The sequence below is a fragment of the Zootoca vivipara genome, chromosome 3 (genome assembly GCF_965207765.1).
Source record: "Zootoca vivipara chromosome 3, rZooViv2.hap1.1, whole genome shotgun sequence".
Taxonomy (NCBI): domain Eukaryota; kingdom Metazoa; phylum Chordata; class Lepidosauria; order Squamata; family Lacertidae; genus Zootoca; species Zootoca vivipara.
The window spans coordinates 92,706,067-92,722,593 of NC_142586.1; the positions used below are offsets into that span (position 1 = coordinate 92,706,067).

The 16,527-nt window shown below is 40.0% G+C and overlaps 1 protein-coding gene across 8 annotated transcripts in view; it reads left to right on the forward strand.

The window, feature by feature from the left end:
• ESRRG (estrogen related receptor gamma) overlaps positions 1 to 16,527 on the forward strand; it is a 210,962-nt gene that overhangs the window by 46,168 nt on the left and 148,267 nt on the right. For all 8 annotated transcript variants that reach the window (XM_035111330.3, XM_088666684.1, XM_035111338.3 and 5 more), the window contains 2 exons: positions 3,325 to 3,740; positions 16,354 to 16,470. In XM_035111330.3, the coding sequence (XP_034967221.1) occupies positions 3,325 to 3,740; positions 16,354 to 16,470 (533 nt within the window). The remainder of the gene's footprint in view (positions 1 to 3,324; positions 3,741 to 16,353; positions 16,471 to 16,527) is intronic.

A 16,527-nucleotide genomic window follows, 5' to 3' on the forward strand; every position in this document is an offset into this window, starting at 1 on the left:
ATCGACTTTGGGGCAGAGGGTGGGTCTGCCTGCCAAAAGTGCTCCAGTTTCAAACTACAAGGGCATGTAAAGAAATATTGTCTGTGGCTGCCACTCAGTTCTGGAACTACCTTCTCCCAGAGAATCCCCATCAAAGGTTAACCCTTTATGTGTTCTAGTGTTCTTGCTTTTGGTGGAAAAGGGTCAAACTGATTGCTAAACTTGTAGTTCCATGAACCTTTTTTTAAAAATGCAGATAGCAGCTGCAGGTTTCTTTGGGCAAGAGTGGCACCACAACATACGGGAATTGGAAATTTGCCTCTTCACCCTTGCTGTGGTTCCAACAAGAATTACCCCACTCCCAAAAGTTTGTATTGGCAATGAGAGGAAAGCTCCCATTGGCACCAATGGATGCTTTCCAATGCCAATAGTAGCTTGGAGGGACAACTGTCAAAGCTGCTGCAGCAGGGAAAACATTTAAATTTTGTTCCCCCTCACTGCAGTCCCAATCCTGCATGGGAACCTCCACAGCTACATTTTTTAAAAAAAGATTCATGGAACTGTAAGTTTATCACCATATGTCAGTGATGACCAAACTTGGCCCTCCAGCTGTTTTGAGACAACAACTCCCATCATCCCTAGCTAACAGGACCAGTGGTCAGGGATGATGGGAATTGTAGTCCCAAAACAGCTGGAGGGCCAAGTTTGGCCACCACTGCCATATGTAGTTTGACTCTAAGAGATACATAGATAGAGATTATTTTTTAAAAGTATTCTATGACTTGAAATGCATATATTTGTATTATGCTTATATTTTCTTAAAATAGTTCTGAGCATCAGAAAGATTGAGACAGATATTACAATAAATAAACTTATTCCAAATCTCAGTGGGCTTATGTTGAATATAGTCCTTTTGAGAATTGTGACTTCCCTCCCTTGCAAAGAGTGATTAGAGTTTTGATACTAACAGAAGTTGTTTGCCCCCCAAAATTCCAGCTTGGGTCGCTGTCTACTCCAACCAAAAAGCAAATCAGATAGATTCTAAGTTTACCCATGCTTGTGTTTTATAAACATGTTAAAAGTGCATGTGGATCTACAACTTATTCCTGTTTAGGGATCAGATGAAGTATATATGTAATTTTAATATGATGATCTAACTATGTAACATTTTACATTTTCTGTGGATTTAAGCTGCATTTTTAAATTGATCTGTGTGGGTGTCCAGTTTCTAAATGTTGGTTTGTCTTGCTAGTCAGTCTCTGTTTATGCTTGCCCTGTCCCCGCCCCTGAGTCATCTGGCAGGTGGCATCTCTTTTCATTTAGTTTTAGTTTGAAGACATTAATAAACAGCATGGGACATTCCTGCTGTTTCTTAGCTTCTCTAAACCACAAGAAAAAGGGAGGACTGCTCAAGTGTGTGTGTGGGTGGGTGGGGGGTAAAATGCCAGTTCATCAGGAAAATCACAAGCAATATTTAACTTCTTACTTGTGCTTCGAAATGTTTGACCAAAGCAATGTGAGACTTGGGACAGAGCATACTCATCCCAGCCTCAGCTGTGCCTTGGGAAAAGTTTTCAGGGCTGCTTCCATGGAGGACAAATTAAGCATAACTCTTGACTCTATTGAAACTAGCAAAAGTTTGTGATGAAAATAACAGTGGAAGACTGCTGGCTAAATGAGAGGACAGAACCAAAGCACTGCCAGTTAAAACAGTAACAGTTCTGTTCCTTTCCCAAATTCAACTGAACACTCTTAAGAAGAAGAAAACTCTTCTGACCAAATCTCAGTATCTTCATTCATGATCATAAAAAGGCCTCGCTGTGATATCACAATATGTATATGTGCATGAGTTAATTGATTGGCATTTAACATATTGAAATCAAAAAGTTTATCAGATAAAACTTCTTTAAGTTTGGTAACTACTCAAGAAATATTATGAAGTCTGTTGTCCCTTGTTTCTAGGGACTCTTTCACACTTAATATCTCTTAGATTTAGGCATCAAATTGGTACACTAGTAAGGGAGCTATGACTACACTCAAGCTTCTTCTTAATGGGTGAAATGGCATTTAGTGAATTCCTGGAAGAATTTCAAAGAGTCTACTTAACATGCTAATTGCCATGGCATCTTTGTCTCTTCAGTTGCAGACCACATAGTATTACATTGTAATTTTGCTGCATACCATACTTGCAAAAAGTGAGCGATTTTTACTCCTTTGACAGGGAGATAATCCACAAGTTCAAATGTCTGTTCACTTTTAGGTACAGTATCTAATATTTTAACAAGTACAACTTCTCTCTATTTTCTCCATTAAAAACAAACATACAATAATAATAATTTATTATTTATACCCCGCCCATCTGGCTTGGTTTCCCCAGCCACTCTAGGCAACTTCCAACAAAGGATTAAAAATACAAACAAACCCCACAACCTACTTACCTCATATGAAATTGCAGGTGTATGGGGTGCTTAAACAGTTATTACTGGCTAGTCTTAAGATAATAGGTAAAATGTAATTGCAGCTATAGCTGGTGAATCATCCCACTTAGATTTTGTGAAACAGGAGTCAAACCTTAATTATTTGTTGGAAAACCGAGATGACCCATTACTAAATAGCTGTATGTATAAAATCTTCCTAAAAATGATTTACTCTCCGATTCTTAAGGTTCAATCAATAGCAGATGCAGTTATGGTTTAATGAAACATGCTGACGAACAGTAATTACTGAGGAAAATATTTGGCTCATCATATATATATATATATATATATATATATATATATATATATATATATATATAGTTTTAGCTCCCTTTTTTAGTATGTTACTGCAAGTGATGTGGGTGAGTGGGTGATCATAGATAATAGAATTGTAGAGTTGGAAGGGGCCCTAAGGATCATCTAGTCCAACCCCCTGCAATGCAGGAATATGCAGCTGTTCCATATGGGGATCGAACCAGCAACCTTGGCATTATCAGCACCATGCTCTAGCCAGTTGAGCTATCTGGGATGGGGAGGCAAGCTCTAGGAAAGCCTGGTGCTGAATTCATTGTCACCTTTTATGACAGTTTAGAATTTAGTGAGTTGATTTAAGGAAAATTGGCAAGGGGGAAGTAGAGAGCAAAGAATAAACTGGATCCAGTCTCTTTAAAGTTTTTGTTTGCTGCCTGTCTAAGTCTTTGATAAAGCTCTGTCATGCCCTTATGCTGATTACCTTCATGTAGAACAAGAGGTATTGACTAATGAATGAATGATGTGTGGTCCTTAGCCCTTGCAGTGCTGCCTTTAAAGAGCATTGTCTTTAACGCACAGAAACTTCTCTCTCTCTCTGTCTCTCTTTACAATTCAGGCTTCTCTGCAGAATGTCAAGCAAGGATCGACACATTGATTCTAGCTGTTCGTCATATATCAAGACGGAACCATCGAGCCCCGCCTCCTTGACGGACAGCATCAATCACCACAGCCCTGGTGGCTCCTCTGACGCCAGTGGGAGCTACAGTTCAACCATGAATGGACATCAGAATGGGCTAGATTCGCCACCGCTCTACCCTTCTGCCCCAGGTCTTGGGGGTAATGGTCCTGTCAGGAAACGATATGATGACTGCTCCAGTACCATTGCTGAAGATTCACAAACCAAGTGTGAATACATGCTGAACTCAATGCCCAAAAGACTGTGTTTGGTGTGTGGTGATATTGCATCAGGGTACCACTATGGGGTGGCTTCATGTGAGGCCTGCAAGGCTTTCTTCAAGAGGACAATTCAAGGTCAGTGCTTGACTACATTTCTCTGGTCCAAAGAAGCACAACCCCCCCCTTCCTGCTCTTTTTTATTCCTGAAGTTGTTTTGTTACATTTTATTGTGTCCACTCATCCTCATACCATGTTCCAGTGGAACCTGGAGGCAACTTTATAGGAGTGAGGACTCCCTGATTTAATTCTCTCCACTTTTCTTTATTTTGACAGTGAAACGGTAGGCAAAGATTCTCCCACCCTCCCTTCTTACCCACCTCCGAGAGTCAAGAAGCTTTTCAGAGCAGCATTCCATGCATTGGCAGTGGTTGCTTCTGAACTAATTTCTCAATCACCCTTTATCTCAGGGATGGGGAACCTGCGGCCCTTGAGATGTTGGTGAAATACAATTTCCATCCTCCCAATCCTTGGCCATGTTGACTGGGATGGAAAGTGGGAGTCCAATAGTATCTGCAAGGTCACACCAGATTCCCAATCACTACCTTGTCTTTTGCATTAGAAGCATGCCACACATTTTGAAGCACAAGGTGATAAAGTTGGAGCTGATTTAAGGCACATTCTCCTTTATTGGCTTTGTTTCTATTTGTATTAGAAACTAAACCTAAACCAATATAGTTCTCCTTATCCCCAGAATGGGAGGTGTTGATTTCCAGAGTTAGAAGCCTTACTGCCAGGGTAATAGCCCGAGTTTGGTCTGTCTAAGTTTTCACCTGTAACAACCCCCCTCCCAACACTATTATTTATAGTAGCTACAAAGAAAGATCCCACAGCAGGACTACCTGCAAATTCAGGCTTCAGTCCACCTGCACTATTGGCAACAATTAAACCAGTCTCCTCCTTCTGACAACTATTTGCATGGTTATAATTGAAGTGCTTTCCATGTTGCTAGATCAAAAGTTGCCTAGCAACTGACCAGCCCTCAGCTTAGACAAAACTACTCAGCTGTGTTGGGGCATCTGGCCCAGCTGTCAGGAAACCACTATTCCCATGCCATTGACATTTGGAAGGGGAAATAAAAAACAGCATCACAATGAATTGTAATAGTAACAAAACACGTTTAATCAATTTGCTGAATGGCATGGGTGAAGGAAATGGGGAGCCAGGCATCTGTGTTTGGAGAGGCTGCAGACAAGGGATGAATATTACCTTGAATACCAGGCATGGAAAATAATGTGGTCATGTGTAGCTGCAGGTTTGGTTTAGAGAAACAACTGAGTGAATAAGGGAAGCAGGAACACTTTCTGCATACGTTTGACTTTCTCCGCAAGTAAACTTAAACCCATGCCAAACTCTCATGAGAATGCAGGGACTTGCAATTCCCGAGGCCACACTTTCACATATATCCCCACCCTTTGATGTGCATCTTACTAATATTTGGGTAGGCAACCTTTTTGGATTTGCAGGCCAGATCCCTATTGGATCCTAGCCTTGCTTTCTAAATTTAACAGGTGGGTCAGGCTGCCCACCTATCATTCAGCTGACATCACAGTGACATCAAATGACTGGACACTTTGAAGTCTTGACATTGGGGCTTCAAAGCAGCATTCAGGTGCTTTGTGCCCTGTGCAATACTTTAAAGCCTGAGGCTTCGGCTTTGCTGTTTATCAGCTGGTGGGTAGTAAAGCTGAAGGCTGCTTTTTGTAGGCATCAATTGCATGAATAAGTTCCCTGTGGGGCCAGAGATCTCCAAGCCCTTCTCTAAAGTGCCACAGTAGTTTTTTTTAGTTTTTTTTTTGTCTTTTCCCTCATTCTGTGAATTATAGTAATAGTTGACTGGACTGGCAAATTTGTGTGTATGTGAGAGAGGGTGAGGATGTTTGGAAGAGATATTATATAGGAAATGACAATATGAGCCTATGACCAATATCATGGATGTAGCCAGGGGATGTCGAATTTATTTATCTCTGTAGTCTCAACTGGTGAAGGCATCTTTCAAGCTGAAGACAGTACAATGGCAGTGTTGTACCTAGAGATTGTATAGGTGCTAGATCCTGTCACTGCTGTTCCCATGCAAGGAAGGATTAAGCAGAGGTTAGTGGTTGTCTAGGGCTGACAATAGGCAGAACTTAAGAAGATGCCTTATAAGTCACATCAGTAGTCTATCAGCTCTGTGTTTTCTGCACTCCAGTTTCAGATAAAAGTCTTTCATAGCTCTATCTGACAATATCAGGAGCTTTATTGAACCTGGTACCTTTTTGCATTAAAAGCATAAGCTCTGTAGGAGCCCCTATTGTTATGATGTTTACATCCCGTAGGTATAAGTAATTTAGCTCCTTGCTGCATTCCTAAGTTTGTAAAAGGTTTCCTTAGCTGCTATAAAATTCTGTGGCATTATCTGGTATGCTCCTGCACAAAGAACATAGCAAAACTCCATACAGTCAATTCCCCATCTGCTCTGGTAACTATAGCATACAGTGACTTTCACCCTCAAAACCTTAATCACAGTTCTGATATTCTCTGAGCAAACCATTCAGTCAATTTCCCCACCCATAACCCAGTGCCTGCTTAGGGCAAAGCTCGGTTTGCCTTATATGCCATCTGGGCACCTCTGCCAGGTAGGATCTCAGCCTAAGGGTGAGTAGCTTATCCATAAGCCCGTGGAGTCCTGCTTCTGGGCTAGGAGGGAGGGAGAGGTGGGCAGCAGTTTACCTGCCCAGCCAAAACCTTTGCCATTCACTTCTGTTTGCATGCTGTTAACTCGCATTTTCTCTTTTGCCTTAAAAACTGTACCACACATACATACATACTCCTGGAAGAAGAAGAATCAATGCTGGTGGTTGGGAAAACTTTACCTATCAACTCTTTTAATCTATTACCACTATTGCTGCTGTTGCTCCGAGAAGGGAGATTTTTTTTTTCTTGAAAAAACCCCAACATGCTCTTAAGAGTATGTACATGCAGTAGCGTTAGACCAGGCATCCCCAAACTTGGACCTCCAGATGTTTTAGGACTACAACTCCCATCATCCCTAGCTAATAGGACCAGTGGTCAGGGAATCTGGAAAAACACATTTTGTGAAATTGGCAAGAATTTTATTCTAAGTCTCACAATATTAACTAGTGTGGGAAGTACCCCTAGAGAGCTTGACCCCTGTCAATCAAATGTTAAAGATGATAAGCCAGTGACTGATTCTTGTACAACTCCATTATAAAATATAGACTATTGCCCAAGGAATAGGGGAACTGGAGTTTCACTATTTGCTAACAAACCAAGCAACTTTATTTTGTTTTGTTACATTTTTAGATACAATAATGCTGTGTAGATGCCCCCCCCCTTAAATCTAGTGAATGCTAAAGAACTTTTATCCATGGACACCAGCAGACTTATAAGTAATATGCCCTAACTCAGCAGCACCAAATTAGAAGTGAGTCTATTGTGATAAAACTTAGAAAATTTTCAAGGTCCTCTAGTTTAATCCAGAGATAAATGTAGCAGTTTATTCCAGAGATAAATTGATAAGTGAACAAAGAGTGTTGGCAAATTTCACAAAAATTAATGGACAGACTTAGACTCACTGTTCCTTTCAGTAATCATGGGGTGGGGTGGGGAGTATGTCTGGCCTGTGTTGAAACAGTTGTTACAGGTTGCTTTGTTCTCTGGAGTTGAATAGTTAGATCTTCTATGAATGGTGCCATTTTTATCTGTTGCAGAACCAATTTGATCTACAAACCTATGAACACTGTATGATAAATATGTTATATCTTCAATTGGGAGGGTGGTAAACAAAGATAGGACTAGTTATGTAAATTCAGATAAGCGCTCCTTTGAAATGAAAACTGTAACGTTTACTTCCTGGCTCCACACAAATTCAGCACCTTCCAAAGTGTGTTTACCTAACTCTGAGCTAATGCCATCCTTAGCAAATCCAGACGATCTAAAAAATAACTAATTAAGTTGTTTGATCCTATAGGCATTTTTACGTAGCCCTAAAAGAGTGGTTTTTAAATAATAGAGACATTGGCTTACCAAATTACATGGACCTTGGCTTCAGTGCAAAGATGGCATACCTGCAGTGAACCTGACATAGTGTCACCTGAATCCATCATTACCTGATTAAATCATTCACCTTCCTTATATAAGTAAAGCCTTTGTATCAGCATTTCCTTCCAAGAATGTTTCAAGCAAGCAATGATGGATCTATTTCACCTGCCTGCTTCACGTTATTTTTTGAAATTGATTACCCAACTGAACACTGAAGTAGTTCTCTTCTACCCAAACTTTTAAGTTTTCAGGATTGGCGTTATGTGCACAAAACAACTATGGCTTCTGCCTTATTCCAATTATCTGGGAATAAGCCTCATTGAAGTAAGTGGGATTTACTCTTGGGAAGTAAATGCATGGAGAGCCATGTACTGCAAGTCATTCATCTGACTAGATTCAAAGTGTTGCAGGTGTGATATGTTTGTGCCTTAGGGCAAAATTACATCAGACCAACAGATAAAGGTAAAGGACCCCTGGATAGTTAAGTCCAGTTCCGGACGACTATGGGGTTGTGGCGCTCATCTTGCTTTACAGGCCAAAGGAGCTGGCATTTGTCCGCAGACAGTTTTTCCGGGTCATGTGGCCAGCATGACTAAGCCACTTCTGGATAAACCAGAGCAGTGCATGGAAACACTGTTTACCTTCCTGCCGGAGCGGTACCTATTTATCTACTTGCACTTTTTGGGGTGCTTTCGAACTGCTAGGTTGGCAGGAGCTGGGACCAACAGATACCTGAATATATCTACCATTTCCTTATTATTTTTTTTGCAAATAGCAGTTATGGTGTGTGGAGAAGTTCCAAACTGGGAGGCCTTTTTAATCCCTTCTTCCTGCACCGTTTCCACAATTAAAATATCCCCTCTCCATGGCTGCTATTTACCAAAATTCTGTGAAACAGGAGATCTAGTATCTCATCTCATGTAGCCCTCCTTGATTTGGAGTCAAGGAGAGGGGAGGTGATCCTTCACTTAATTCTGATTGATGCCCAGGATATGGTATGAGATGTTAAGTGCTGTTGAATTAATCAGAAACCCAGAATGTCCAGCATGGCTGCATTTGATTTCAAAAGAAGAAACCTCTGACAAATAAAAGGAAATAGAAAAAGAGAGTAATTTTTTTCAGTGTGCTCAGAAGTTATTTTGAATATACTATAATAGATGATCAGACAAAATATATATGTACAAACAACTCTAAGGAGATGTCAGCTTAGTAAATGAGCAGGGAAAGATATAAAAGGTAAGAAAGCTGCCCTTTAAAAACCTTGGTCAAATGGGTAAATAAAGGGGCCACCAACTCTGCCAAAAACAAACCTAAGAAAAAGCCAAGCAAATAAATAAAAATAAAACAAGTGCGGTAAGTGTACTTACTTATGAAGTGTACTATATACACTTTTGGTAGCCCCACAACAAAAATGGAGATGGAAATTATGCTGAAAAATGACAGAAAAATGACAAATGAATGATTCAATGTTAGGAGCACATTCTATATGGCAATAGGGGAAAGCATTTGAAGTGTTTAATTTAGATTACGGGTTTAGGGTTGGAGAGAGACAACATAGAGCAGGTGTGAGAAGTCCTCCCTGCCCCTTGAAATCTGCATTTCCTGTGGAAAATGATCAATGCCTTTATACCACTAATGGGCAGAGCTAAGGACTAAAGAGGAATGGAAGGGAAAGAGTTCTTCAGCGGAACTCTGCAGAACTCTGGAACTTGCAGAGATCTCCAAGTTCCAGATTCTGAAGACTTGTGTTCCTTATTTGGAACAAGATCTGGATGTTCCCCATTCCTGCCATACAGCTTTGTTAGATTAGTAATGGCATGGGGATATATATTGCCCTCTATCTTCATAGTGCTAGAATTTGAGGGTCATTAGTGAAATTGTTGGCAGTAGATTCAGGACAGACAAAAGAAAATACTTTCACAATGCATAATTTAACTGATGGAATTACTGCCATAAGATACCACAAGACTAAGCTTATCCTTAGGTAACATTAAACAGGCATCAGAAAATTTATGGAAGATAGGTCTAATGCATAGATAGTGGCTAAAAAGATAGGACACCCATCATTTATTTATTTGTTTAGTCAACTTACAGAGACAGTTTGCTATATATAAATATATTGAGCTGGCTTACAGTGACGAGTCAAAGACTCAAAAAGACCAAAGAGCCAAGAGGTCTAAAAGAGCTCAATACATATATACAGATAATATAAATTATAAATAACCAGCAAATAAAGTCATCATAACTAAATGACAACACTTGGACTGTAAACTAGTGAAAATAATAACCAGTACAAGCCAGCAATTGATAGTCAGAAATTCTCAGACAAAAAGATACATTTTTTTTAAAGAAAGTAGCTGAGAAATGTTGTGGATGGAGCCTCCTGAACAGTAGGGGGTGACAGCATTCTAGAGAACAAAGAAGACCCACTTCCATATTGCCACTAGATGGCAATCTGTGAGTCACCGTTCATCCCCTGGAGTCTCTTCCAATCTCACTGACTGCACTTGCCTATATTGGGAAGGCAATCTGCTTATTACTTGGTCCCAAGCTTATTGATGCTTTTGAATTATGGTGCTGGAGGAGACTCTTGAGAGTTTTTGAAGGTCGTGGAGCAGGAAAAGGCTGTTGCCATCGTGCCCTGCTTATGAGCTTTCTGGAGGGATCTGCCTAAGTAAGCCAGTGTTGGAGGAAGGCTGGTGGACTAGATTGGTCTGAGATCCTGAAGGAATCTTATGTGATATTTTGTACAAGCCACAAGGATAGTCTCCCTGTGTATATTGAACCTATTTTCTATTGTGATTGCACAGGAGTCTATGTTATGCCCACATTGTTTCTCCAGCGGTTGCCTGCTACCTTGTTTATACAAAGGCAAATGGCTGCATTGCTTGTCCAGCACTTTTTTCCCCTAGCGTTTGAGATTGCCAAATCTGCCTCATAAGCTTAATTTTCTTTGGTATTTTTCTGCTGTCCTTCTCATGTCTATAGCACACATCTCTACACACTATACATAGAGAAGGAGTACCGTGCTATGAGTGCTGGATCAACTTGCATGGATATCAGCCAAAGAACAGAATTTGGCTGGAACATACTTTGTTTGGTCATGCAGAAAGGCCTCTCTGAATGAGAAACATTGGAAAGAAGAAGCATGGCTTATTAATAGCACAGAAGACAGTAGCCCTGGTCAGTGCCATTATTATTATTAGAGCTCTGACTGCTTTGAACTTTGATTTTGTTACATGCACAGCTGGCCTGCAGAACTCAAATCAGAAGCCATGCATCTGTAGTCTTAGTCAATAAATAAAATTAATAACCACCTCACCGACTCTTGGAAGTTTTTGCAATCGGTGAAAAGCAGTGAAGAGCAGCCCCAGCAGTTGGTTATCCAGCCTTTGCATGAACACTTTAAATGAGGGAAATCACACTAGCCCACTAGGTATTTAGTTTCATTGTCAAATTGCTCTTGCCATTCTGCTAATGTTTAACTAAAATCTACCCTCCTGTAACTTAAGCTGTAGCCCTGGCTTCTGGGGCATCAGAAAGCTTTGTATGTGCGATGGCCCTTTAGATATTTGAAGAGTGTTATCACATCCCCCCCCCTTATTCTTCTCTAAACAATGTTTCACACAGTCGTACCTTGGATCCCGAATGCCCACAGCTGTCAAGTTTTCCCTTTTCTCGCGAGGAAGCCTATTCAGCATAAGGGAATTTCCCTTTTTAAAAAAGGGAGAACTTGACAGCTATACGAATGCCTTAGTACTCGTGGGTTTTGGCTCATGAACGTCACAAACCCAGAAGTGAGTGTTCCAGTTTGTGAACGTTCTTTCGAACTTGAACATCCGACGGGGCTTCCGCGGCTTCTGATTGGCTGCAGGAGTTTGCCTCCCCTTCTTTGATTTTGTGTGTGTCCAGTTTTTAATAGGGACTAATTTCATTTGTAGAACCATATGTCATTTTCCTTTGTCTCTCTTAAGAAAATAAAACCATTGTTTGAAATTCTACAAAAACACTAAAAGTAAACATTCCTGGGTATGTGGAGCAAAAACAGAAACTCTAACCTGACACAGATTTCACTGCATTTTCACAACACAGGGCTTTGTCCTAATGAATATATATTTATTTTAAGATGTAACACTGCATTATTCAGGTCCTAAGTGCCAAACTGTAAAAGTCCATTGTGGCACTGAAAGGAAGATACAAATTGTGCCCTGGCACTTCAGGCACTCTGTTATTCTCTCAGTCAGCCAGATGCAAGAGTATAAAATTGTCAGTGAAAAAATTATATCGCCCCCAAACTAATTGTACAAAAGACTTTTTAAAATAAGTAACCAGAGTGCAGGGCTTTCTGAAAGTCAGCCAGAAGATATTATAAACTGCTCTATCATTCTTGTCAGCTCTAGTAAAAGCCTTAAGCTGTCCAGCTGATTTTGTTCCTTGTGTAATGTAGGTTCATTCAAGTTTGTACCATGTGCAGGTTTGCCCTCATTTGGTGTGTCTAATTCCGGAAATATTTATTTATGTCATAAAATTTATATAACGCTTGATTGCCAAAAAAAAACCACCCCAAACCCACCTCTAAGTAGTTTACAAGAAGAATAAAACAATGAAATTATCCGTTAAAAAACCACCCAGTTAAAAGCAGCTATTTAAAATGTTCAAAAATTAATTAAAACCAACAGTAAGCCAAAAACTAGATTAAAGCACATGCCAACATTCTACATATTTGGATAGATTTGTCCAGACAGAAACATTAGTAGGTGCCAAAAAGAGTGTGTTTTGTTCTTCTTGACAGCCTGTAACATTTGTATACATCTTAGTCTACATATCTATGGAGAGAAAACCTACAGGCAGATTTTCTGGAGGTTCTTCAAAAACACTTTGATGTCTCTATAGCCAGGCTGATTAACTTGTTAGCCTCCAGATGCTTCTCTGATTACCAGCTATCCTCAGCCATAGCCAGCATAACCAATAGCTGGGGATGATGGGTGTTATACCCTAACAAAAATCCCAAAGACCACAGGTTAGCCATCCCTGTTTTGTAGTTTGAAAACTGCCCACCTGTTTCTGTGCGCTGCTCTGGTTCTCCAGAAACATCTTAGTCATGCTGGCCACATGACCCAGAAGCTGTCTGCGGACAAATGCCGGCTCCCTCGGCCTATAGAGCGAGATGAGTGCTGCAACCCCAGAGTCGTCCACGACTGGACCTAATGGTCAGGGGTACCTTTATCTTTTTAAAGAAGAAGAAGACCTTAAAAGAAACTTCAGATATTCAGGGCACATGAAATTTGAACTCTTATTTAATCTATGTAATAGGGACGTGGGTGGCGCTGTGGGTTAAACCACAGAGCCTAGGGCTTGCCGATCAGAAGGTTGGCGGTTCGAATCCCCACGACGGGGTGAAACAATGGGTCCCTGCTCCTGCCAACCTAGCAGTCCCTTTACCTTTAATAGTGTAATGGATGCATGGAACAGCACAATTGTAGTATAACATTCTTTTTCATTTTTAAGACAAGTGCTAAAAATGAAATGAGGCATTTTATTTGTGCAAGCATGGACCTATGTTACCAGATAATCTACTTCAGCATCTATGAGACAATAGGTCCTTGATCCATGCTTAAAGCTTTTAAAAACTGGCCATATTTGGGAAATGTTGGAAAATTTGGACTAGTGGTTCAGTATGGATTAACAGAACCACATACAGTATTTAAGAATGCATTCATCATGCTAGTTTTATTTTACCCCTGAAGGATCAGTTTCCAATAGTGACATTGTGGTAGCAATTCATATTTATTAAATTCTAAATGTATATATTACTTACTTGGACAAAAGACCTCCAAGCTGTTTAAACAGGCAGCCTAAAATATTCAGAATTAATTTGTTGAGGTTTGCTTTTCCTGTATCGGCCTGTGAGATGCATCTTTGTAAAAAATAAAAATAAAACAGCAAGACTGTGATCCAAATGGGTTGACAAAACAGAAATGTGAAATGGTTATATTTTACCAGAAAATGAGGAATGGAGCCCAGCCCACCACGTGGCTTTTGGCTAAGCATCAGCAGAAATAGAAATACCACTCACACCCTAGTCAAATATGAAGTTGGTTTCTTCTCCCTGATACCAATACATAACCACCTCCAAACATTTTCTGGCTCAGGGAAGTTTAGGAAATGACTGGCACCTGATATTCCGCTGGAACTTCAGGCTTCATCTAATCTTTTATGCAGTGTTCATTGTTGCTACCACCTGTTGCTATACATCGAAGCAGTTGAATTTCTAACTGGGCACTTCTTAATTTTCCTGTGCCTGTAATGTGAATGTAAAATATATGTTGGTTAGAACAGATGTTTAATTTAAAAATAGCTCTGTGGCACTATTTATTCTTCATTAGCAACAGTTGCACATGCACACAATAGGGAGACGTTCAAAGGCGCATTTTGTTGTTGTGTGAAAATGTGCTGAGACAGTATCACATGCCAAAATAGGCAAAGCAGGATTGTCCCTGGCTTGAAAAGAAATGGCTACACTCATCCTATGTAAACACACTCTGTTAACGACTGGCTTTTCATATTGACCTAGAGACAAACTAGATATGACATCAAGCATACCTTTATCAGCCATGCCAAGGTTTTTACAAGAATTAACATGAAGTGTTAACCTGATTTTGATCAGGATCATGGCAGGGTAGGAAAGGATTAACTCCTCCCTCTCTCCATGTTGTAGTTCCAATGAAAACCATATTTAGCTTGGTCCTTTCAATATACATTAGATTACATGCTCAGGATTGTGGGTACTTGATTTCATCTTGAGTCAGGCATGCTATAAACTGCACAGTAACCCAAACGTATGTGCAGTGTTTCAAATGATGGAACCATGAAATCTATTGGAGGCAGACAAAACAGTGAAGTTCATATTTGGGGAAAGGAAAGCTTTGTCCCACATGTTAGATTGCTGAAAGGGGGGGATATATTCCACATTATATAGGATCCTTAACATGTTTTCTCTGAAGTATACCCTATTTATTTTGATGGATTTAATGTTCAAGGAAGTAGATTTAGAATTACAGCCTTGCTTTAATGTCCAGTTTACCATTCAGTTATAATTTGTATGTGAAAAGTGTATTCCCCCACCCTCCAAATAACCACAGGATCCAACAGTGTGGTGGTGGTGGGGCTATGGGTATCAAGATGGGAGAAGTTTTTCATCCCTTCATCCTCTTCTGGCACCACCCATGCAAATTCACTGAATTGTGCTCCTCCATGTGGCTGTGTATTCCACTTCTATAGTGGATTTGGCTGACTTACACAGACCAGATAAGATGGTGCAAAAGATTTCAATTCCCAGCCCCAGCCCAATATGTGCTGAGTTAAAATACTAATTTAGTGCACTGTTTCTGCTGAGCATTTAAATTTTATGGCATGTGGGACTCTCTTACCACAAATATATAACTATTTTGCAGCATCAGTGGCATGCATGGTATTATTCTTTGTTGAGTTAGCAGTTGCAAAGCATTTGAATCTTTGTACAATCCTGCAATCCGCTAATGTGATATTTAATGAGGAGACATCAGTCTGGAGAAAGGTAGTCAATATAAATCAGTGTTTACAAAGTGTGATTAACTCTGAAATATTTCATCACTGCTGTGGTCCCAGGCAGACTCTATGCTAATTACGAGAATCTGTGCATGTTTCAGGGGACTTCCGTGGACTCTGAGTGCAGCAAACATGGAGCAGCAAAATTGCAATTATGCCTGGACTGTCTCTGATGACAATTTATGCATTTGGTGTGATGACCTCCCACTTCCCAAGAGAGCAATAAACAGAATGCATTTTCATTAAGATACTAATGCACTTAATCACAGGGGGAAAGGGTTAGAAAGTAACAAAATACCTTTAAAGCGAGATGGGGCAGCACTGATGAGGAGAGACGTTTTTATTCTTCCCCTGAAGTACTAACATCACAAACAGGATCATTCTGAGTGTAACTGTGAATATCAGGTTATGTACAAATACAGCAAACAGCTGAGCTTATACTACAAATATTACATTGGGTAAGTTAAGAAAAAGAATTGTGCTAGATCCATCAAGCCTAATATCTGTTTCTTACAATGGCCTATGTGATGCCTCCAGGAAACAGAGCATTATTTTGTTTAACTCTGTTATTATTTATTCATGTTGTTGTGGTGGTGGTGCCCCACCCCCCACCCCCACCCCCCAAGGAACACTCCAGTGAGGCCTGCTTGGCACCAACTCTTATATCTTTGGTTTTAAGTTGCTTTGAGAATAATTATTTTTTTTTGCTCCTAGTTAAAACCATTCTCATCTCACAAGCATTTGATGTAATATGATGAACTGAATGCTATGGCTTATATGATGTCGTTGCTTCTTTCAGAAGCTGCTAATATTAATATTTTCTTTTCGGAGGTCAGTTTGGTTTTGGTTGTGTTAATTATTCATGCCTTTTTTATATATATTATGCTTTAAATTTGCTGTATACCATCTAGAGATTGGTATTAGGGGAATAAAAAAAGCAAAGTTTACCTTTAGCAATAAAGGCACTTTTTTGGCAATATCTATGCTTCTATGACAAGAACTTGATCGCTAATAATCAATGGTTTCCTCTCTTTTTTCTTCTTCACCCTGAATGCCACAGGTAACATAGAATACAGCTGCCCAGCAACAAATGAATGTGAAATTACAAAACGCAGACGCAAGTCCTGCCAAGCCTGTCGTTTTATGAAGTGTCTAAAAGTTGGCATGCTGAAAGAAGGTAAGGTGGATTGCGTCTTAAGTACTTGTTTAAATAGTTGTAAGCTGACCAGAGATT